The 22989-nt window shown below is 48.3% G+C and overlaps 1 protein-coding gene across 1 annotated transcript in view; it reads right to left on the bottom strand.

Annotated features, from left to right (window-relative positions):
• Window positions 1–448: 448 nt before the first annotated feature.
• The window catches only part of LOC136580076 (complement C5-like), a 46325-nt gene continuing 23784 nt past the window's right edge, over window positions 449–22989 (bottom strand). Inside the window, exons 21-41 of the mRNA XM_066580306.1 lie at window positions 22612–22833; window positions 22456–22516; window positions 21408–21497; window positions 20248–20460; window positions 20101–20176; window positions 19689–19848; window positions 19270–19365; window positions 16456–16633; window positions 13199–13404; window positions 12904–13056; window positions 11478–11540; window positions 11247–11325; window positions 10412–10469; window positions 4963–5062; window positions 4601–4675; window positions 3622–3727; window positions 3382–3468; window positions 2646–2735; window positions 1314–1397; window positions 1102–1240; window positions 449–726 (exon numbers count right to left, since the gene is read on the bottom strand). Of these exons, the coding sequence (XP_066436403.1) occupies window positions 585–726; window positions 1102–1240; window positions 1314–1397; window positions 2646–2735; window positions 3382–3468; window positions 3622–3727; window positions 4601–4675; window positions 4963–5062; window positions 10412–10469; window positions 11247–11325; window positions 11478–11540; window positions 12904–13056; window positions 13199–13404; window positions 16456–16633; window positions 19270–19365; window positions 19689–19848; window positions 20101–20176; window positions 20248–20460; window positions 21408–21497; window positions 22456–22516; window positions 22612–22833 (2478 nt within the window). The 3' untranslated portion in view covers window positions 449–584. The remainder of the gene's footprint in view (window positions 727–1101; window positions 1241–1313; window positions 1398–2645; window positions 2736–3381; window positions 3469–3621; window positions 3728–4600; window positions 4676–4962; window positions 5063–10411; window positions 10470–11246; window positions 11326–11477; window positions 11541–12903; window positions 13057–13198; window positions 13405–16455; window positions 16634–19269; window positions 19366–19688; window positions 19849–20100; window positions 20177–20247; window positions 20461–21407; window positions 21498–22455; window positions 22517–22611; window positions 22834–22989) is intronic.

The raw sequence follows: 22989 nt of genomic DNA, 5'->3' as shown, positions 1-22989 counted from the left end.
CACTCTCTTCCCTCCCTCCAGACTCCTCTGTCCCTCCTTCCAGATTTCTCTCTGTCCCTCCTTCCAGACTCCTCTCTCCCCTCCCTCCAGACTCCGCTCTCTCTGCTTACCCCTGGATTCCTCTAGCGGTGGCATACCTCCATAGAGAACGAAGGATTAGGTATTTTGATGACCATCATGGCTTACCCCATCCTTCTGATTAATGGCAGTGTGGCTGACATTCATCTCATATGTACGGTCACCTTTAATCCAGAATCATTGATCATTCCTGACGCTGGATAGGCAGATGGTCTGATGATGCAGCACTTATAGAGCAGGAGGATCCCGGAACGAAGGGGGGACCCGGACCCAACCCTCTGGCATTGTACCAGTCATACCCATCACCTGCACCCCTGATTCAGGCGTTGTTGTATGCTGTCATGTGACACATGATGACCAATCGTTCTTTGAAGAGTTATATTATTTACTTTGAGTTTTTACTTTTATCTGGCAAAGAAATATTAAAAAAAACGTAACAACAAGAACAGGGTGCGATCTGTAACTGAGGGATACAGTGGAACAAAATGACAGCAAGGAGGCGGAGACTATGACTGACAACCATCCAGAAGTATGCTCTCCGAGAAGTCCTCCAGGATGGAGAGGAATCGTCCACAGGATGGACTGCTGCAGGATGATGACTCTGGCCACAACTCCACCCACGTGCTGGAGTCCAAGGGATACTCGTACCTGCGGGGGAGGAAACAGCTGCCAATTACGCTAACCCATGTGACCAGCCAGAGCCAATGAGCTCTGTGATATCGCTGCGTTTTTTTTTTAATGTGACTTTCTAATGTTAAAATCGCAAGTTTTGGCTTTTCCGATTTTAACATTAGAAAGCCCCATTGAAAAAAAACGCAGCGATATCGCAGCGTAAAAAAAAACGCTAGAAAAGGATAAAACAGAAACAAACTGATAGAAACTTTTTTTTTACGGATCCGTCCACCATTTTTTTTGTTTGAATTCCGTTTTGCTGCCTGTTCCACTAAAAAAAACCTGATTTGTTAAAAAATGGGAATCAAAGCGCTGATGTTAACGAGCCCTTTTCCCAACGTGGTCACTTACTGGAATTCGCGCTCCCCTCGGATCTGAAGTCCGTCCTTCCCCATGATCAGATACTGCTGTCCGCTCTGCAGACTGAACTCGCTGCACGTCTTCTTCTTGATGAGCCGCACTTGCTTATTAACCTTTACCGTGGCGCTACCTGGGAGAGAGGATGTGGTGTGAGCGCCGAGTGTTGCCACGGCCGCCATTTACGTTGCTGCGGTCTGATTTACCTCTGTTGAATATGTCCACAATGGTCACCGTGTATTTCACAAACTCCCCTTCTTCTTCAGACTTGACGGCTTCCACTTTATAAGCTGCAGAGGGCGACAAGGAAAGAACGCTAACTTATGGCGCAAAGTTCCCAGTACGATTATCACCTTGGCGAAGCCTCCGCTTACGGTAATGCAGGGAATTTCCTTATCAGTAATTATCAAACATCTACTTTTTACCAAAATCACCACACAGTGATTTGTGTGACATCAGAGAGTATCAGCGAGGAATTCCCCCAGCAGCATTGGCAGAAAGCAGGCAATGTTAAAGGAACGGCGTTTGCTCTAAAGTTCAGCTGTCTAACAGACCTTGTGGGTTAGTTTCTCACACTTGTCAAGGTCTCTGCTTGCTGTCAGTGAAGAGGAACACTTTTTAAATCCAGAGGATAAATCCTATACTAACACAATACTTCTCACAGCTGAGGCGTTGTTACAATGCTACATTGGAGGTAAGAGCAATCAGACTGGATTCCAGAGCAGGAGGAAGTGTTTTACAGCGCTTTTGTTTGGTTCACAGAAAACTCTCTACTCCTAAGTGAACTATGAGTTGAACCAGGGAGTACACAGTGCTCTGTGAGTATTGCCTACTTCTGTAAGTAGCTCACAGAGCACGTTCCACTCCCGTGTTCAGCTTACAGAGCACGTTCCACTCCTGTGTTCAGCTTACAGAGCACGTTCCACTCCCGTGTTCAGCTCACAGAGCACGTTCCACTCCCGTGTTCAGCTCACAGAGCACGGTCCACTCCCGTGCTCAGCTCACAGAGCACAAACCACTCCAGTGTTCAGCTCACAGAGCACGGTCCACTCCCGTGCTCAGCTCACAGAACACGGTCCACTCCCGTGCTCAGCTCACAGAGCACGGTCCACTCCCGTGCTCAGCTCACAGAGCACTGTCCACTCCCGTGTTCGGCTCACAGAGCACGGTCCACTTCCGTGTTCGGCTCACAGAGCACGGTCCACTCCTGTGTTCGGCTCACAGAGCATGGTCTACTCCCGTGTTCAGCTCACAGAGCATTTTATATTTCTGTCTTCTGCTGGCAGAGCACTGCCTACTCCTATGTCCCTTCTACACAGTGCATTGTAGACCCCAGTGATCTTCCTGCCCCCTAGAGGGCGCTTGTCCCCCTCACTGCAGTGTAGACCACAGTTATCTGCCTACCCCCTACAGGGCACATGTCCCTCTCACTGCAGTGTAGGCCCCAGAGATCTGCCCCTTAGAGTAGCTCTTGTTCCCCCTACACAGTGCAGACGTGCCTTTCCCCGGGGGCACATGCATACAACCAGCTGCCTCACCATAGGTTATGTCCGCCTTGCACGCTGCGTCCTTCCTCTGGTTTGCCGTCGTACTTGTATCCAGTTTGCTCCTTATCTTGGGACATTCACCTGTGGAGCCAATTATTGATGTTATTACACACTGATGATGAGGGTGGTAGTTGCTGTGAGGATGATGAGGGTGGTAGTTGCTGTGAGGATGATGAGGGTGGTAGCTGCCGTGGTGATCCCTACTCTGTACAGAATGTTTTACCTATCTGGTCATTTAGAAGCGGAGACATCTTTATAAATCTGTCTCAATGTCACCTGAGCATTGTCTGTGCCGCCATCAGTGCGCTATGTGTGCAGGAAGCGTGTAATATTCTGCCAGGTACAATGGTTGGCCACTACGGTATGGCACTGTTGGTATTTAGGAAGTAATAGCGCCCCCCGGGTGTGATGACATATACAGCAGGTCACCTGATTTGGCTTTGTGTTGGTGGTCATTATTGCGGTGATTTCCCTGTTGATATTTGGCTTTATGATTAAATCAGCAGCTGCCTGACGCTGAGTCACCTCTAAGGGCTCGTTCATATGACGGTATCTGCGCTGTGTGTAATACACACCGAATAAAACCTATTTATTTCAATGGGTTCGTTCGTTCACAATGCAGCACCATAGGGGCCCCCACAGCTCCTCAGCATCACTGTGGTACGGGCCCTTCACCTTGATGCCTTGGCCGACCCCTCCCATTAGGGAGCAGTTCTTGATCCTTTACCTTCGATACATTTGCAGGCGTCGCCGCTGCACACTTTCACCAGGTTGTCGTCCAGGAAGGGGTTGTAGAAGACGGTGCACTCCTGTTCTGCGGGGTGAAAGACGAGACAATGGTAAGTGTTGGGGTGATGGATGAACACGCAGAATGTGTGGAGGCCGCTGGGGACTCCCTATCACACCCAGTGATGGCAGCTGATGACCCTGCATATACCGCATTCTTCCCCCGGGGCCCTGAGCTCACCTGGAGCGTGGAACTCGTAGACCTTAAATATCCCGGGGCTCATAAACGCCACCTTAAATATCTTCCTGATGTACAACGGAGCGCAGACGTAATCATCCGACGAGATCTGCAGCGGGGGAGGGGAAATGGACAGCTTATTGAAAGCAAGAGGCGGAGTCACAGAGTACACAGCTTATTATATGAAGAGGCGGAGTCAGAGAGTACACAGCTTATTACAGGGAAGAGGCGGAGTCACAGAGTACACAGCTTATTATATGGAAGAGGTGGAGTCACAGAGTACATAGCTTATTATATGGAAGAGGTGGAGTCACAGAGTACATAGCTTATTACAGGGAAGAGGCGGAGTCACAGAGTACACAGCTTATTACAGGGAAGAGGCGGAGTCACAGAGTACACAGCTTATTACAGGGAAGAGGCAGAGTCACAGAGTACACAGTTTATTATACAAAGAGGTGGAGTCACAGAATACACAGCTTATTACAGGGAAGAGGTGGAGTCACAGAGTACACAGCATATTACAGGGAAGAGGCGGAGTCACAGAGTACACAGCTTATTACAGGGAAGAGGCGGAGTCACAGAGTACACAGCTTATTACAGGGAAGAGGCGGAGTCACAGAGTACACAGCTTATTATACGAAGAGGTGGAGTCACAGAGTGCACAGCTTATTACAGGGAAGAGGTGGAGTCACAGAGTACACAGCTTATTACACAGAAGAGGTGGAGTCAGAGAATAAACAGCTTATTACATGGATGAGGCGAAGTCAGGGAGTACACAGCTTTTTACAGGGAAGAGGTGCAGTCAGGAAATACACAGCTTATTACATGGAAGAGGCGGAGTCAGGGAATACACAACTTATTACATGGAAGAGGCGGAGTCAGGGAATACACAACTTATTACATGGAAGAGGCAAAGTTGGGGAATATACAGCTAAATCAGGGAAGAGGCGAAGTCAGATGTTCGCCACAGAAGTAACTGTACCCATTCAAAATGAAGGATGATATTTCTGTCTTCAACGCTGTAATCTGTGACAAACTGGTCGACTCTGTTCACGAGCTGAGAATAGAGAATTTTTAATCAGTAAGTTCCTGGTGACCCCCCGCTGACCTCTGGATGATCCCTAGCTGACCCCCAGCCCCGCTGCACCCGCTGCTGCGCCACTAATATGGACGGTTCCTAGTAGCACATATAAATCCTCCCTCCCTAGAGGAGCTAAATCCAAGCCTCCCCTAGTCAGCAGCCACTACTGACTGCACAGCGCCCCCTGCTGGAGCGATTGCTGCAGGACATAGATATTAGCATCACGTGTCCTCAATCCTCGTGGGCTGGCTCTGCTACGTTACCTTGTTCAGTTGCTTCTCATCAGCCTGCAGTCCGGTCAGCAGCGTGATCTCCATGACAGCCTGGCCGGACGTGCGAATCTCATCTTTTTGCGGTTTATATCTAAAATATGGAGGGGAAATCGTCAGGGCCTGAGTGAAGCGCAAAACCAACCGCCACCGTGTCATCGAATACAGAACACGTAGCGCAATCACCGAGACTCGCCAATCTGATCCTGCAGGAATTCTTTGCTGCTTGCTTTCAGTTTGATACTTCAGCTCCTAACAGACTTCAAATGGGATCCCTGTGTCACTTATCTGTCCCGCTCCTAAATATGTAACCACTAGGTGGCACTGTGATCTACTCCTAATTGTGTAACCACTAGGTGACATTGTGATTTACTCCTAAATATGTAACCACTAGGTGGAACTGTGATCTTCTAACTATATAATCACGGCATGGTGCTGTGTCCTACTCCTAATTATGTCACCACTAGATGGCACTGTGATCTTCTAACTATATAATCACAGCATGGTGCTGTGTCCTACTCCTAATTATGTCACCACTAGATGGCACTGTGATCTTCTAACTATATAATCACGGCATGGTGCTGTGTCCTACTCCTAATTATGTCACCACTAGATGGCACTGTGATCTTCTAACTATATAATCACAGCATGGTGCTGTGTCCTACTCCTAATTACGTCAATATTAAATGGTGTTGTGATCTACTCCGAAATAAATAACCACTAAATGGCACCATGTCCTGCTGCTAATTACACGGCTCAACAGCATTTTTGCATCTGGTGTGCGATATATCAATTCTTATGAATTTTTGGAATCCGAGTTCACCTTTAGAAATGATTAGAGATGAGCGAGCCTGCTCGGATAAGGCAGTTACTCGAGTGAGCATCGCTCTTCTCGAGTAACTGCATTCTCGTCCGAGCAGGCTCGGGAGGCAGCGGGGGTGAGTGGGGGGGATGAGGGGAGGGGGGCATGAGAGAGAGAACTCTCTCTCCCCCCACTACACCCCGCCGCCCCCCCTGAGCCTGCTCGAACGAGAATGCAGTTACTCGAGAAGAGCGATGCTCGCTCGAGTAACTGCCTTATCCGCTCATCTCTAGAAATTATGCATCACGTAAGACTTTTTTCAATTTTTTTAAAAAGGTTTTTGTGTTTGCGCTCATTTTCTGGTGAATTATTTATATGAAATTAAATCGGTGACTGAGCTAAACTCTACTTGAATGTAATACACAGAGGATGAAGTTCCAAAAATGGTCACTAGAGGGCAGAACAATGTAGTTGAGCAGGAAGGTTACCGTCATGAGCCTATCTGTACTGCTGTTTAGTGTTTGCTGTAATCTGCATGAAGCACTTCTCTTCATTCTTACCTCAGCATAGCGGTATTTTTGAGTGTCATTCACAAATACATCACCGGGAAAACATTATGGAGTTCTGAGTGTTATTTTTTTTTGTTTTTTAGGGTGACTTCCGACTACAGTTTTTTTTCACTGCGAAATTCACAGCGTTTTTTTCTCTGCAGGGGTCTATGGGACTTGTTATGTTAAAATCGTGATCGCGCAAAATTGCAATTTACCGCGAAATCGTGATTTTGCGCGATTGCGATTTTAACATTACAAGTCCCATAGACCCCTGCAGAAAAATAAAAAACGCTGCGAATTTCGCTGTGAAAAAAAACTGTAGTGGGAAGTCACCCTAAAACCAGACAATATTTGGCAATACCGTATTACTGTCTATGTAATAGTGCTGCGTATCTCAGAAATGTGACGCGATAGAATCTGATTCTTCCACTGAACTCAGCATCCCAAAATTAGTTATACCAACCTGTTTCCAAACAAGATACATAAAAAATGTTTTGATTTGTTGACCAGTGTTATGTAACCACTAGATGGCACTGTGTCCTACTTCTAAATATGTCATCACTAGATGTCACTGTGATCTACTCCTAATTATGTCACCACTAGATGTCACTGTGATCTACTCCTAATTATGTCACCACTAGATGTCACTGTGATCTACACCTAATTATGTCACCACTAGATGGCACTGTGATCTACACCTAATTATGTCACCACTAGATGGCACTGTGATCTACTCCCAATTATGTCACCACTAGATGGCACTGTGATCTACTCCCAATTATGTTACCACTAGATGTCACTGTGATCTACTCCTAATTATGTGACCATTAGATGTCACTGTGATCTACTCCTAATTATGTCACCACTAGATGTCACTGTGATCTACACCTAATTATGTCACCACTAGATGGCACTGTGATCTACTCCCAATTATGTCACCACTAGATGTCACTGTGATCTACTCCTAATTATGTCACCACTAGATGGCACTGTGATCTACTCCTAATTATGTCACCACAAGATGTCACTGTGATCTACTCCTAATTATGTCACCACTAGATGTCACTGTGATCTACACCTAATTATGTCACCACTAGATGGCACTGTGATCTACTCCCAATTATGTTACCACTAGATGTCACTGTGATCTACTCCTAATTATGTGACCATTAGATGTCACTGTGATCTACTCCTAATTATGTCACCACTAGATGTCACTGTGATCTACTCCTAATTATGTCACCACTAGATGGCACTGTGATCTACTCCCAATTATGTCACCACTAGATGTCACTGTGATCTACTCCTAATTATGTCACCACTAGATGGCACTGTGATCTACTCCTAATTATGTCACCACTAGATGTCACTATGATCTACTCCTAATTATGTCACCACTAGATGGCACTGTGATCTACTCCTAATTATGTCACCACTAGATGTCACTGTGATCTACTCCTAATTATGTCACTACTAGATGTCACTGTGATCTACTCCTAATTATGTCACCACTAGATGTCACTGTGATCTACTCCTAATTATGTCACTACTAGATGGCACTGTGATCTACTCCTAATTAGGTCACCACTAGATGGCACTGTGATCTACTTCCAATTATGTCACCACTAGATGGCACTGTGATCTACTCCTAATTATGTCACCACTAGATGTCACTGTGATCTACTCCTAATTATGTCACCACTAGATGGCACTGTGATCTACGTCCAATTATGTCACCACTAGATGTCACTGTGATCTACTCCTAATTATGTCACCACTAGATGTCACTGTGATCTACTCCTAATTATGTCACCACTAGATGGCACTGTGATCTACTCCCAATTATGTCACCACTAGATGTCACTGTGATCTACTCCTAATTATGTCACCACTAGATGGCACTGTGATCTACTCCTAATTATGTCACCACAAGATGTCACTGTGATCCACTCCTAATTATGTCACCACTAGATGTCACTGTGATCTACACCTAATTATGTCACCACTAGATGGCACTGTGATCTACTCCCAATTATGTTACCACTAGATGTCACTGTGATCTACTCCTAATTATGTGACCATTAGATGTCACTGTGATCTACTCCTAATTATGTCACCACTAGATGTCACTGTGATCTACACCTAATTATGTCACCACTAGATGGCACTGTGATCTACTCCCAATTATGTCACCACTAGATGTCACTGTGATCTACTCCTAATTATGTCACCACTAGATGGCACTGTGATCTACTCCTAATTATGTCACCACAAGATGTCACTGTGATCTACTCCTAATTATGTCACCACTAGATGGCACTGTGATCTACTCCTAATTATGTCACCAGTAGATGTCACTATGATCTACTCCTAATTATGTCACCACTAGATGTCACTGTGATCTACTCCTAATTATGTCACTACTAGATGTCACTGTGATCTACTCCTAATTATGTCACCACTAGATGTCACTGTGATCTACCCCTAATTATGTCACCACTAGATGGCACTGTGATCTACTCCTAATTATGTCACCACTAGATGTCACTGTGATCTACTCCTAATTATGTCACTACTAGATGGCACTGTGATCTACTCCTAATTAGGTCACCACTAGATGGCACTGTGATCTACTTCCAATTATGTCACCACTAGATGGCACTGTGATCTACTCCTAATTATGTCACCACTGGATGTCACTGTGATCTACTCCTAATTATGTCACCACTAGATGTCACTGTGATCTACTCCTAATTATGTCACCACTAGATGTCACTGTGATCTACTCCTAATTATGTCACCACTAGATGTCACTGTGATCTACTCCTAATTATGTCACCACTAGATGTCACTGTGATCTACTCCCAATTATGTCACCACTAGATGTCACTGTGATCTACACCTAATTATGTCACCACTAGATGTCACTGTGATCTACTCCTAAGACCTCTTTCACACGAACTTTGTGATGTTATGCTCTGTAGCTCGCACCATAAAATTGATTGCACAAAGAATAGCCATGACAAAGTCTCGGCTATCAGTCACAATTTTTACATTCATTCAGACGTCCAGCTGCGGCGTAATGCAGGGAACTCCCTCCCTTTTCTGTCGGTCCCATAGAAGTCTATGGAGACTCCAGCATTCGGTCCAAAGATAGGAAAGGACCTCTATTTTCACGCAGAAAAAATTTTGGTCGCTGAAATAACGCGCTCATGTGATATATATGTGGCTGAATGAATACATTAGAAACCAATGCTTCAGATTGTTTGGAGATGCTAAATTAGCCACAATATAACGCTCGTGTGAATAAGCCCTACTCATGTAACCACTAGATGGTGCAGTGTCCTGCTCCTAATTATGTAACCACTAGATGGCGTGTTGTCCTGCTCCTTATGTAACCATTTGCTGACATTGGATGCTGCCCCTTATTATGTAACCAAAGATGGTGCTGTGTCTTATTCCTAATTATTTAACCACTAGATGGCGCCATGTCCTGCACTTAATTGTGTAATAACTAGATGGCGCCATGCCCTGTTCGTGGTTATCTAACCCATGTATTGTGCCTAATTATGTTTCCTACTCTTAATTGTGTAACCACTAGTTGGTGCTGTGACCTGCTCCTAATTCTGTAACCACTAGATGGTGCCATGTCCTGCTTGTAGTTGTGTAACCTCGAGATGAGGACGGTTGAAGCATTGGATTCCAATGCATCCGTTCAGATGGGCGATTTCCGGGCACGTAAAATCGGCCATCTGGGAAAGATAGCACATACAGAGTGCATTTCGGGCAGCTACATTTACGCACGACTTGTCCCATCTTTTGCGAGAATACGACGGCTATTCCCATACACTCCTATAGGAGCTTATGAGAGCCGTCAGAAAAGGGAAGGTAGAGGGAGTTAAGCACCAACTTGCGTTACTGAAGTCCCTCCCCTTGTGTCCTGCTCCTAATTATGTAACCACTAGATGGCGCTGTGATCTACTCCTAATTATATGTCTACTAGATGGCGCCAAGTCTTGCTACTAATCAGATAACCAATAGCTCTAGCTATGAGGCTTTAGTCAGTGGGATGAGTGTAGAGCGGCCATACCTGGCACAGGCTTCCAGGAGGAGCATCTGAGACGTATCCTCATCAGGTAGGGACTGCGCTAAACAGTGAAAATTACACAAATAGCGAATGTTAGATGGATTAACGGTTTTTAGAATTAAAGTGTCATCACCGTCTCAGGGAAAGCTCTGCAGCTTCTAATGTTCATTCCATTCCTCACTATATTCAAGATCTGCTTCCTGTCAGTGGATGAAAACATTCCTATTTACATCCCTAATGCTTCTCACAGCTGCGGGTTTGTTACAATTGCATCCAGTGTAGACAATCTTCTGTGGACTACAGACTGATACGTTAGCCGCACTGATACATTGTAACAGACTATTGAGATCCTATTCGGTGTTCCCCCTTTGGCCAGGTTACACCTGTTCTATAAATATACAGGACATATGTACTATCCTGGTGGTCGCCCCCGCAGGCTGGGAGGGGTACTACAGGGAGGGAGTATTCTGTAACCTGGTGGATGGAAGCAGTAGGGGACATTTCCCTGGTTGCAGGGGCGTAAGTAAAGGCTCAGGGGCCCTGATGCAAAAGGTGAGCTGGGCCCCCCCCCTCTATCTGTATCTGTACCCGTACCCATACCTAAACCACGCTGCACAGAGACATAACTTGAAGCTTCTGGGCCCCAATGCAAAACCTGTAACAGGGCCCCTAACTATAATGCTTTATTCATAGCACTGGGCTCCCTATATGGAGAAGAGAGGCCTTATGGGCCCCCTAAGGCTCCTGGGCCCGGGTGCAACCGCATCCCCTGCACCCTCTATAGTTACGCCCCTGCCTGGTTGTACAAGTCACATGACACAATTCGGAGACACTTTACATGGGTCTTTCTTTTGGATGCGGAGGTCGAACTTGCAGTTCTCCTGCGGGGGGGTCATGATGTGGTAGACGGTCCGCACCTGCAAAACACACGAGGCGTCAGTGCGCGGCAGAGCATCTGCCCTTCCTTCTGCAGCAGCCCCTGAGACCACCAGCCCTACCACACGAAGCTGCCGCCATCACTGACCAAACATGATGTCATAAGTAAATGCCCCCCGTCCTGCATACATACGTTTCCTGTAGCGATCCCCGTTCCGCTCCTCGTACTGACGGTGAGATCCTCTAGGATTGGAACCTGCAGATAGAAGCAGCAGCTTCAGATATGTGCGACGCATCTCCTGTGCCCGTTCCTGCCCACATAGCGCCGTCACCGCTCGCCACGCGACCACTAGGATTTACTCGCTATTGACCACGGACCATAATCACACAGCGGCCTCATCCACACGAAACACGACATCTCCTCGGATGCGATGCAACACAGAGAAAGGAATTCTAGCAATGCTTCCCAAATTGTCACTCTCCGGCAAAACTACAACTCCCAGCATGCCCTGACAGAGGCCTAGGACCACTGATTAGCTGTTATGGCTGTCCGAAGAGTGCTAATGAATGGTAGACAGCGACCAGCAGAATGCAGCTCTGGATGTGACTAGGGTATAAGACCTGATCCAACAGCAGAATAGTGAGTGCAGCTCTGGCTGTGATTGGAGCATAACATCTTATTTTACAGCAGATTAGTGAGTGCAGCTCTGGATGTGACTGGAGGATAAAACCTGATCCAAAGGCAGTGAATGCAGCTGTGGATGTGACTAGGCTATAAGACCTGATCTAACAGCAGAATAGTGAGTGCAGCTCTGGATGTGACTGGAGGATAAAATCTGATCCAAAGGCAGTGAATGCAGCTGTGGATGTGACTAGGATATAAGACCTGATCTAACAGCAGAATAGTGAGTGCAGCTCTGGATGTGACTAGGGGATAAGACCTGATCCAACTGCAGATTAGTGAATGTAGCTCTGGATGTGACTGTGGCATAAGACCAGATCTAACAGTAGAATAATAAATGCAGTTTTGGATGTGATTGGAGTATAAAATCTGATTTTACTGCAGATTAGTGAATGCAGCTGTGGATGTGACTAGAGGATAAGACCACCCCTCTTATATTTTAGACCCGCGATCTTGTGAGCTTTAGGCCTTATTGACATGACCGTATATATGCTGCTAATCTAGCCGTGTTAATAAACCGCGACCATCTGCAGCATTGGATTCCAATGTATTCATTGTGCCGGGAATAATAGGACGTCGGCGACCGAAAACCGTGACTGATCTTATATGGTGCGTAAAAAGGTAGGTGTTGCCCTATCTTTCACCGAGATACGCTGGAGGCTCCTATAGGCTGAACAAAAAGGGAGGGGGAGGAGTTTAGCTGCGTCCAACGCCGGGAAGCGAAGACGGCTGCCTCTATTTAAGCATTAATAGTCATTCTGAGGATTTCCGCGCAGCAGCGCATTCTTTTGCCGATATGCTGCAGCCACCCGTGTGAATGGAGGAGAAAACGCGGCTAACGCTCGGGCCTTAATCGCGGCTATTCTTCATTCACGCGATTTTTAATGACTATTGGTCGAGCGTACAAAGCCATACGGTTGTGTGAACGAGGCCTCACCTCTACAGGCTTCGTGAAGGGCTGCATCTCGGTGAGACGGTAACTCTGGAAGTCTCCGGAATTCTTGTATGAGACTGTGATGTCCATGTTGAAGTACAGCTTTTCATCCAAAATGGCGACTTCAGTCAGGGCTTCAAGAGCAACGATTGTGTCCTGAAACAAAAGGGTTAAAATTAGGTGACCGAGTGTGGCGCAATTCACTGTGTTACAAACATTGGGGTATGGGGGGCGCTCTTTAATATAGCGTGCTGGATGCAGCCGTCTGACCGCGCGGCACGGTGTAACGGCCAATCACCTGGGTGGAGAAGAATCCGCCGCCGTATCGTTGCTGCTCTTTCAGCCAGCGCACAACTGGTTTAGCGTACGCCTTGTCGGCGTTCTTCAGGATAGTCAATAAAGCGTAAGCCGTGGTCTCCACCATCTTCGCTGTCTCGGCGCTCGGCGCCGTGGCGTCAAATTTCTTCAGTGTATCTTTCCAATACCGATAAACAGGAGGATCACCTGTGAGACGAGACACAACTTTACGGTGATCCGCCATGGAGGAGCGCGACTGCGGAACCCTAAATAATTCTGACCGTTCCGCACGCCTCTAAGGCTTGTTTCACATGGGCGATCGCGTCTTTGTTCCCTGCGATTTTTGAGCGCTTTTTGTAGAATAATGCTGCGTTGCTCGCTGACGAGCGCAAAAGTCAATAGGACTTTCCAATTTTAAAATCGCAGCGTAACGCATGTTTGTTGTACTGCAATGCGATAAAAAGAAGCCTCCGCAGGAAAATGGGAGTTATGGAAAGAAAGAAATAAAAATCGCACATCGCAGAAATATAGCGCACGCCGCGATTTTCTGTTCTCTCAACATCGCATCAGTGAAAACATCGCAGATGGGAAGGAAACCATTGTAAATCATTGCTGTCAAATACTGCTTTTATACTGACTATCGCATCAGGCGAAAATCGACATATATCTCCCCGTATCCCTGCAGTCGGCGCTGCCGTCTACCTGTATGTGTGCGGTCTGCATTTCTATCTCCTCCTATCTTTAAGGTTCCGTCTTCCTGTACTCCTGCAATCAGTACTCATGTCTCCCCGTATCCCTATATTTGGTGCTCCCGTCTCCCCTTATAGCTACCGGCGGCGCTCCCGTCTCCCCTTATACCTACCGGCGGCGCTCCCGTCTCCCCGTATACCTACCGGCGGCGCTCCCGTCTCCCCTTATACGTACCAGCGACGCTCCCGTCTCCCCTTATACCTACGGGCGGCGCTCCCGTCTCCCCGTATACCCACCGGCGGCGCTCCCGTCTCCCCGTATACCTACCGGCGGCGCTCCCGTCTCCCCTTATACGTACCAGCGACGCTCCCGTCTCCCCTTATACCTACCGGCGGCGCTCCCGTCTCCCCTTATACGTACCAGCGACGCTCCCGTCTCCCCGTATACCTACCGGCGGCGCTCCCATCTCCTCTTATACCTACCGGCGGCGCTCCCGTCTCCCCTTATACCTACCGGCGGCGCTCCCGTCTCCCCTTATACCTACCGGCGGCGCTCCCGTCTCCCCTTATACCTACTGGCGGCGCTCCCGTCTCCCCTTATACCTACTGGCGGCGCTCCCGTCTCCCCTTATACCTACCGGCGGCGCTCCCGTCTCCCCTTATACCTACCGGCGGCGCTCCCGTCTCCCCTTATACCTACCGGCGGCGCTCCCGTCTCCCCTTATACCTACTGGCGGCGCTCCCGTCTCCCCTTATACCTACTGGCGGCGCTCCCGTCTCCCCTTATACCTACCGGCGGCGCTCCCGTCTCCCCTTATACCTACCGGTGGCGCTCCCGTCTCCCCTTATACCTACCGGCGGCGCTCCCGTCTCCCCTTATACCTACCGGCGGCGCTCCCGTCTCCCCTTATACCTACCGGCGGCGCTCCCGTCTCCCCTTATACCTACAGGCGACGCTCCCATCTCCCCTCATACCTACAGGCGGCGCTCCCGTCTCCCCTTATACCTACCGGCGGCGCTCCCGTCTCCCCTTATACCTACCGGCGGCGCTCTCGTCTCCCCTCATACCTACAGGCGGCGCTCCCGTCTCCCCTTATACCTAACGGCGGCGCTCCCTTCTCCCCTTATACCTACTGGCGGCCCTCCCGTCATCCCTTATACCTACCGGCGGCGCTCCCGTCTCCCCTTATACCTACCGGCGGCGCTCCCGTCTCCCCTTATACCTACCGGCGGCGCTCCCGCCTCCCCTTATACCTAACGGCGGCGCTCCCTTCTCCCCTTATACCTACCGGCGGCGCTCCCGTCTCCCCTTATACCTACCGGCGGCGCTCCCGTCTCCCCTTATACCTACCGGCGGCGCTCCCGTCTCCCCTTATACCTAACGGCGGCGCTCCCGTCTCCCCTTATACCTACCGGCGGCGCTCCCGTCTCCCCTTATACCTACTGGCGGCGCTCCCGTCTCCCCTTATACCTACTGGCGGCGCTCCCGTCTCCCCTTATACCTACCGGCGGCGCTCCCGTCTCCCCTTATACCTACCGGCGGCGCTCCCGTCTCCCCTTATACCTACCGGCGGCGCTCCCGTATCCCCTTATACCTACCGGCGGCGCTCCCTTCTCCCCTTATACCTACCGGCGGCGCTCCCGTCTCCCCTTATACCTACCGGCGGCGCTCCCGTCTCCCCTTATACCTACCGGCGGCGCTCCCGTCTCCCCTTATACCTACCGGCGGCGCTCCCGTCTCCCCTTATACCTACCGGCGGCCCTCCCGTCTCCCCTTATACCTACGGGCGGCGCTCTCGTCTCCCCTCATACCTACAGGCGGCCCTCCCGTCTCCCCTTATACCTACCGGCGGCGCTCCCGTCTCCCCTTATACCTAACGGCGGCGCTCCCATCTCCCCTTATACCTACTGGCGGCCCTCCCGTCATCCCTTATACCTACCGGCGGCGCTCCCGTCTCCCCTTATACCTACCGGCGGCGCTCCCGTCTCCCCTTATACCTACCGGCGGCGCTCCCGTCTCCCTTATACCTACCGGCGGCGCTCCCGTCTCCCCTTATACCTACCGGCGGCGCTCCCGTCTCCCCTTATACCTACCGGCGGCGCTCCTGTCTCCCCTTATACCTACCGGCGGCGCTCCCGTCTCCCCTTATACCTACCGGCGGCGCTCCCGTCTCCCCTTATACCTACCGGCGGCGCTCCCGTCTCCCCTTATACCTACCGGCGGCGCTCCCGTCTCCCCTTATACCTACTGGCGGCGCTCCCGTCTCCCCTTATACCTACTGGCGGCGCTCCCGTCTCCTTTTATACCTACCGTATCTGTCTACTTGTATTAGCACAGTCAGCACTTGTCTCCCCATATCCCTGCCAGCACTCCCATCTTCCCGTACACCGCCAGTTGGCGCTCACTTCTTGGCGTATAACTTCAGACACTTCTGTCCCCTCCAGAGTCCTCTGGCAGTAGAATAAGTAACAACCCGCCAGTCACCCCAACATCTGCCCAGTACACAGTGGTAGAAGGGTACAGTAAGTACAGCGCCCCCTTCAGGCCCTGCCTGGCCCCCTCACTTACCAACTCCTTTACTGAAGGCTTCACCCTTTAACTTTCCAACAGTGTAGTGTTTGCTCTGCAGCGTGGCCTCGGATATGGCCAGGGCGAAGGAGGTGACTGCCAGCGTAAAGGTGCTCTGTGCATTAGCCACGTTCCTGGACAGGTAATCTATGGCGCGGTTCAGTGCTGTCTCCACTTGCTGCATAGAGATGAAAGGGTTAATATAATCTGCACCCCCTCCTCACTAGACGGATGGTGAGGTTACAGGTGACCTCACGGTTCATGTTACTCAGAGTGGGCTGATGGTGGGGGGCTTACTGCTGATCACAGCGTCACATCCCTAGATGTAGTGTATGGGATAATTTGTCTTAGGCTACATCCACACGAGCGCGAGTCATACACACGAACGCCGCTGCAAAGTATAAAATCGCTGCATGTCCTATTTTTTTACGTCCCTCGAAACGCCCTCTCACACAGTATCCATGTGTAATAGAGACAATAGCTGTGAATATAATGTATCTGGAGGGTATATATGTGCTTCGTCCTCCAGCGGCACAGGAGGAACTTTATAGCAAACCAAGGAGAGGGGTAAATAATGAGGAACAGTACTTAGAATTCCTCTGCCAAAGGCTGAGGTCTTGATGTTGACTCTAATGGAGAATGGCATGGACCAGGAGGCAGCGTTGCAGATCTCCTGAAGACAGGTTGGACCCTTCCACCCACGAGGTGGAGCGGAACGGACAGAATGGGCCCTTACTGGGAAAGGAGGAGAGGTTTGTTCTGTTCCATTCTGTTGAGATGGTAGATATTAAGTATCTTGCCAGAGACTTCTGAAGCTTTGAATACCTTCTTCTGGGCCAATGAAGACAATAACAGGTTCTCAGACAGTCTGAACCTCTTTGTTGTAGACCACTACATCTTGATTGCCCTCCTGACACCCCAGAAATGAAGAATTAGGGTTTCCTGATAATGTTCTTCAAGGAAGAGACCTTGTATGCATCAGAGGACAAAGTCCTAGAACACCCCTATCCGGTAACACCCTCAGGTAAGGATGCTAGAAGGAAGAAGGGCTTCCATATCTGTATCTGTCCAGCTTCCTTCCAGATGTAATGGCTACAAGGTAAAACCTAAAATGAGCGGCACTTACTGAAGTAGCCACTAAGAGGAAGCCACTAAGAAGGAAAACCTGATCTCACATTTGGTCTCAAATTTTTTGAGTACTTTGAAGAATCAGGTGATGAGCGGCTGATTTGTACGTTTCTCCTCTATCATAGAAAGTATTGCAGAGATGTGGACATAGTTTCTGGAAGTCCTCCTGCAGGAACTGAAGGATCATCTGGATATTACTGCCGGGTGAGAAGACATTTCACGCCCAGAGGAAACGTCTTACAGAGACCTTGTATTAGCTATATGGCATTGCGGGACAGAAGTCCTGCAATGCTTGAGCATAGTGATTATAGCAGCTATGGTACAAATCCCCAACAGGGATGTGAAAAGTGTAAAAAGAAGTTAAAAATAGTGTAAAAAAAGAAACGTGAAAAAAACAAATGTTAAAAATCCTTTAGTTTGTGCTTTTCCCCCTATTAATACAAAAATAAATAAATAAAAATCCCACATATTTGGTATTGTCATATCCATAATGACTCATACAACAAATTGAACACGCTTTTTATCCTGCACGGCAAAAAGTGTAAAAAAAACAAAAAAACAAGAAAACGAAGACAAAATGCTTATTTTTTTCATTTTGCCTCCCAAAAAGCGCAATGAAAGTAATCAAAAAAGCCATATGTACCCCAAAATGGTACCAATAAAAACTACAGCTTTCCACGCAAAAGACAAGCCCTCCCAGAGCTCCGTACACAGAAAAAGTTATAGGACTTTGAATGCAGCAATTTAGAAAAAAACAAATAAAAACCCCTCTTTAAAAAGTTATTGCGGAAAAGTGGAAAAACCTAAAAATAAAAAAAAATAAAATTGGGTATCGTTGTAATTGTACCGACCCGCAGAAAAAATGTATTGTGTCATTTATGCTGCATGATTGACGTTGTAAAAAGAAACCCAAAAAACAATGGCAGAACTGATGTGTTTTCTCTCCTTGCTATCTTAAAAAAATTAATAAAAGCTTTACAATACAGTCCATGTATTCAAAAATGGCACCAATAAAAACTACAATTCGCCACGCAAAAAAACAAGCCCCCATACGGCTGTGTCAACGGAAAAATTTAAAAGTTATGGCTTTTGAAAATTGGAGATGAAAATCCTCCAAAAATCGTTGCGTCCTTATGCCCAAAATAGGCCATGTCCTTAAGGGGTTAACGATGATTGTTCAGTCTAAACAGCAGCTGTTCAGTACTGAACGGCCGCTACTAAAGTGAACGAAGAGGGTCGGGGGAGAGATTTCACTCCTCCAGCCGCCCCAGCCCCCTGCTGGCCGCTCTGTGAGCTATCCAGCGATACTCAGTACTGTGTTACAGCACGGGGGCGAGTATGTGCTGGGACGAGTCTAAAAGGGCCCTTAGTGTGTACAATATGTATATAGTAGATGTGTGTATATAGTGTGTGTATACTGCGATATATAAAAATATATGTAAGTACAGTATGTATATAATGTGTGTATGCAGTGTGTAGCATATTTATATACTGCAGTGTATATATGTATAACATGTACATACAGTTTGCATGTAGTGTGTGTACATATACCGTAGAGTGTAGGGTATGTATATACTGTAGTGTATGTGTACCTTATGTATATAGTATACAGGCAGTCTAAGGTATATATGGCACACACTGTGTATATATATATATATATATATATTAGTATCTTGGTGTACTTACAACAACCGGACACATGTGTAAAGCCTTCTGGATCGCGATGACCACGTACGCAGTCAGGTAGAGGGTCTTCTCAGAGGCTTCTCGGGGAATGGTACCCTAAAAATACAAAGTAGAATAAGCAGTGGGAGAGCCTGGTGGACGGGTCCCCTATAGAAGGGTTCCTGTTACACCCGTATACTGACCCCCACATTTACACTCCTTACACTGATACAGAACCTGTGGTAGGGAAGGGTAATCTAAATGAAGTCTCATGAAAAGTTCTGCACTTTACATATATACTTTACTTTCTCATTATTTTCAAGATCTCTGCTCACAGTCACTGAATGGAACCCGTCATTCTTTGCATTTAGAGACTGAATACCCCTTTGCCCAATGCCGCATGCAGCTACCACATTTCTACGCAGCCGCCTGGACCTCACCTGTAGTTTTACGGGTTGGGAGGTGGATTTCTCCCGGAAGGATCCATCTCTAGACTGACAGTTCTCCACCAGCCACAGCAGCGTGTTACACACAGACATCTGATTAATCGGGATATAGCGGTGAACATCGCCAAAGATCCGTAAAGCAAACGCCGTCATCCTGCAGAACAGATTACAAGGTCACCAAATTTCAGCACTACCTGCTCCATTCTACTGCTCTGTCTGTGTCAGTCTTCACTGTCATTCTGGCCTTCTGGTCATGAACCAGGAGGCTCAGGATGAACAGAGAGAGCCCTAGGGCAGGGAGTTGTGGGAGAACATATGAATGATAAGATGTGATTCCTCATCATCTGCGGGGAGTCTTTGTGAAGTACTGCCGCTGGGCTGTAACCCCTTGTGTTCCTGTACGTACCAGGTGCTGGGGTCGCTGTCCCTCCACAGGCTGTACGAGTAATCTCGGTTTTGGAATGACAGGACGCTGGTGACCCCTGCAATGAAGGAACTGTTAGGGGGTGAGTAGAGAATCGGGGAGCGGACGCAGATGTGGGGTGGGGGGCACCTTCTTTCAGCTTCTTCTTCATGCTCAGCTGAGCGGCAAAGATGTTGTCGCCCAGGAGCTGCCACTGCTGCTTGGTCTCCAGGTAGTGGTAGATGTAGAATATGGGCGCCACCCTCGCCAGCTCCATCTCTGCGCTGCCTTTGGGGATGCTCACCAGGTACTTCACCCCGTCCTCATTGAGGACTGAGTCGATCACCTCTCCCAGAATGTTCCCTGAGGTTATAGGAGGCGAGAGAGGTTACATCACATCTAATACTCCAGTCACATTAAAAGCTGCAGTTGGTATACTGCTGTTACATCCTGTCTTTACCCTCCAGTCACATCCAAAGCTGCACTCATAATATTGCTGTTACATCATGTCTTATACCCCAGTAACACCCAGAGCTGCAGTCACTATTGTCTTATCATGTCGTATCATATCTTGTCCTCCAGTCACATCCAAAGCTGCACTCATAATATTGCTGTTACATCATGTATTATACCCCAGTAACACCCAGAGCTGCAGTCACTATTGTCTTATCATGTCGTATCATATCTTGTCCTCCAGTCACATCCAAAGCTGTAGTCACTATTTAAGATTGCATCATGCCTATACACCAGTCATATCGAGAGCTGCAGCCACTATTTTGCTGTTACATCATGTTTTTTCTCCAGTCACATCCAGAGCTGCACTCATAATATTGCTGTTACATTACATCTTATACCCAAGTACCACCCAGAGCTGAAGTCACTATCTGGTGTTACATCATGTTTCACACTTCTTTCATATCCAGAGCTGCGTTCATAATACTGCTCAGTCTCATGCCTTAGTTATATCCAGAGCTGCAGTCACTATTCTGCTGTTACATCATGTCTAATCATTCACATCCAGAGCTGCAGTCACAGTTCTTCCATTACATTATGTCTTACATTGCCGTCACATCCAGAGCTGTAGTTCCTTCTTTTATGCCATGTCTTATACTCCAGAGCTGCATTCCTAGTATCTCCTTTCCTGTTAGCTCTCACACAGCTCACATTATACATTGCAGGTTCAGTGTCTGCAGAGCATAAACTCTACATTTCCCACAATGCCATACTGCACCATGGCATTCAGCAGTGACGACTGTACCAGTACTACTGCCTGACTGGGACTTGTAGTTCCACCCGGGGGTAGCAGTTACCATTAATAGAGAGGATGCGGCTGATCTTGGACTTGGGCACAACGTTGGCCGGAATCTTGTAGTGTAAGTTCTGCAGACGCTTCGTTACACCTGCAGCAAACAGACAGTCAATGAGATGGGACATCATGGGTGGGCCAAGGAGCTGACAGTCAGTTAGCTGCGGCACAGCGTCTGCGCTCCGACATATGGCGACAATTGTCATCATGTGTATAATTTGCATTATTATCATCGTTAGCAGTAAACCTCATTTGGCGCCACAATGGTGGGAAATCCATCATGATCAATCAGGATTTCCTATACATTATTTCAGTTCCTTACTGTTTTCAAAATCTCTGCTTGCTGTCAGTGAGTAGGATTATTCTTGCTTGCATAAGGCTGCCTGTCCACGGGCGTTTTTGCATTGCGTTCTCCGCGGGGAACGCAGTGAACGCTTTCCATAGTGTTGCTATGGAAAGTGCAGCCCCCCTTGCCCACGAGCGGAGAATCAGAGCGATTCTCCGCTCGCGGGTGGTAAATCGCAACATGCTGCGATTCTCCGCGGTGAGCTATCTATCTATCCGTCAGCTGGCTCCTGCTCCCCAGCGGCGGCATCTCTGCCGCGGGATATCGCAACGCCCATAGACAGGCAGCCTAAGGAGGCTCGTGCCCTGTCTTGACCTATTGCTGCTCACCGCTGGAGGTTTGTTACAATGTATCTGTGTCATTAATCTTACAGCCTGGACTCCAGACTGATACCTGCAATGATACATTGTAACAAACTATCAGGACAGGAGAGGGATTTGTGCTGCTAATGTATTTAGCTCATAAAGGACTGCCCGGACTGGACGCAACTGAAGCAAACCCTCAGCTGTGTGCAGGGCATGCCAGGATGGGTTTTCAGCCTCTGAAGGGGTTTTCCAGGGTAATAGTATTGATGAGTTATCCTCAGAATCGGTCGATCGACTGGGGTCTGACGCTCTGGACCCCGGCTGATCAGCTGACAGGGTACCCGCTGTCAGCGCCACAAATACACAGGGGTCGGGGCAGATGCTGCTGCACCTTTACGTACCATGGAGGCCCTGCGGATCCAGCGTAAATCCGGCACTCTGCTCCATTTTAACGCCCTCCGGCTGGAAAAGAACGAAAGGTCACATGATAATGGGGTATTGTCACCTGTTAAAGGGACACTACACTTGTCATGTGTGCCCGCCACACTGGCACCTACCACGACCCGCAGCCTTTTCACCACTTTCTCACTGTTAGAGGCGGCGGTCAGGGTGAAGGTGATGGGGTGCAGGCCGAGCTCCAGGGGCAGGATGTTGTACATGAAGGACCTGGGGGCCTCCCGCTTGAACTCCTCTCTGCAGCCGGTCCCTCTCCCGCGATGGGTGCTTTTCACTTTGCTCACCAGGCAGATTTCTTTGCCCACAGATATGTCGACGCAGCCCTGAGGGGTGACAGCGATGGGGGCGAACATTATAATGTACCCAGAACACAGAGATCAATGTTTCGTTCCACAAATCTCCCATCTCCGGTCACATGGATGGTTCTGGGTCACAATCCATATGGCCGCTAACACATTATCTGTGATCCCCAACCCCCA

Source organism: Eleutherodactylus coqui, chromosome 10 (assembly GCF_035609145.1).
Source record: "Eleutherodactylus coqui strain aEleCoq1 chromosome 10, aEleCoq1.hap1, whole genome shotgun sequence".
Classification (NCBI taxonomy): domain Eukaryota; kingdom Metazoa; phylum Chordata; class Amphibia; order Anura; family Eleutherodactylidae; genus Eleutherodactylus; species Eleutherodactylus coqui.
This window is presented reverse-complemented; position numbering and strand designations above follow the sequence as displayed.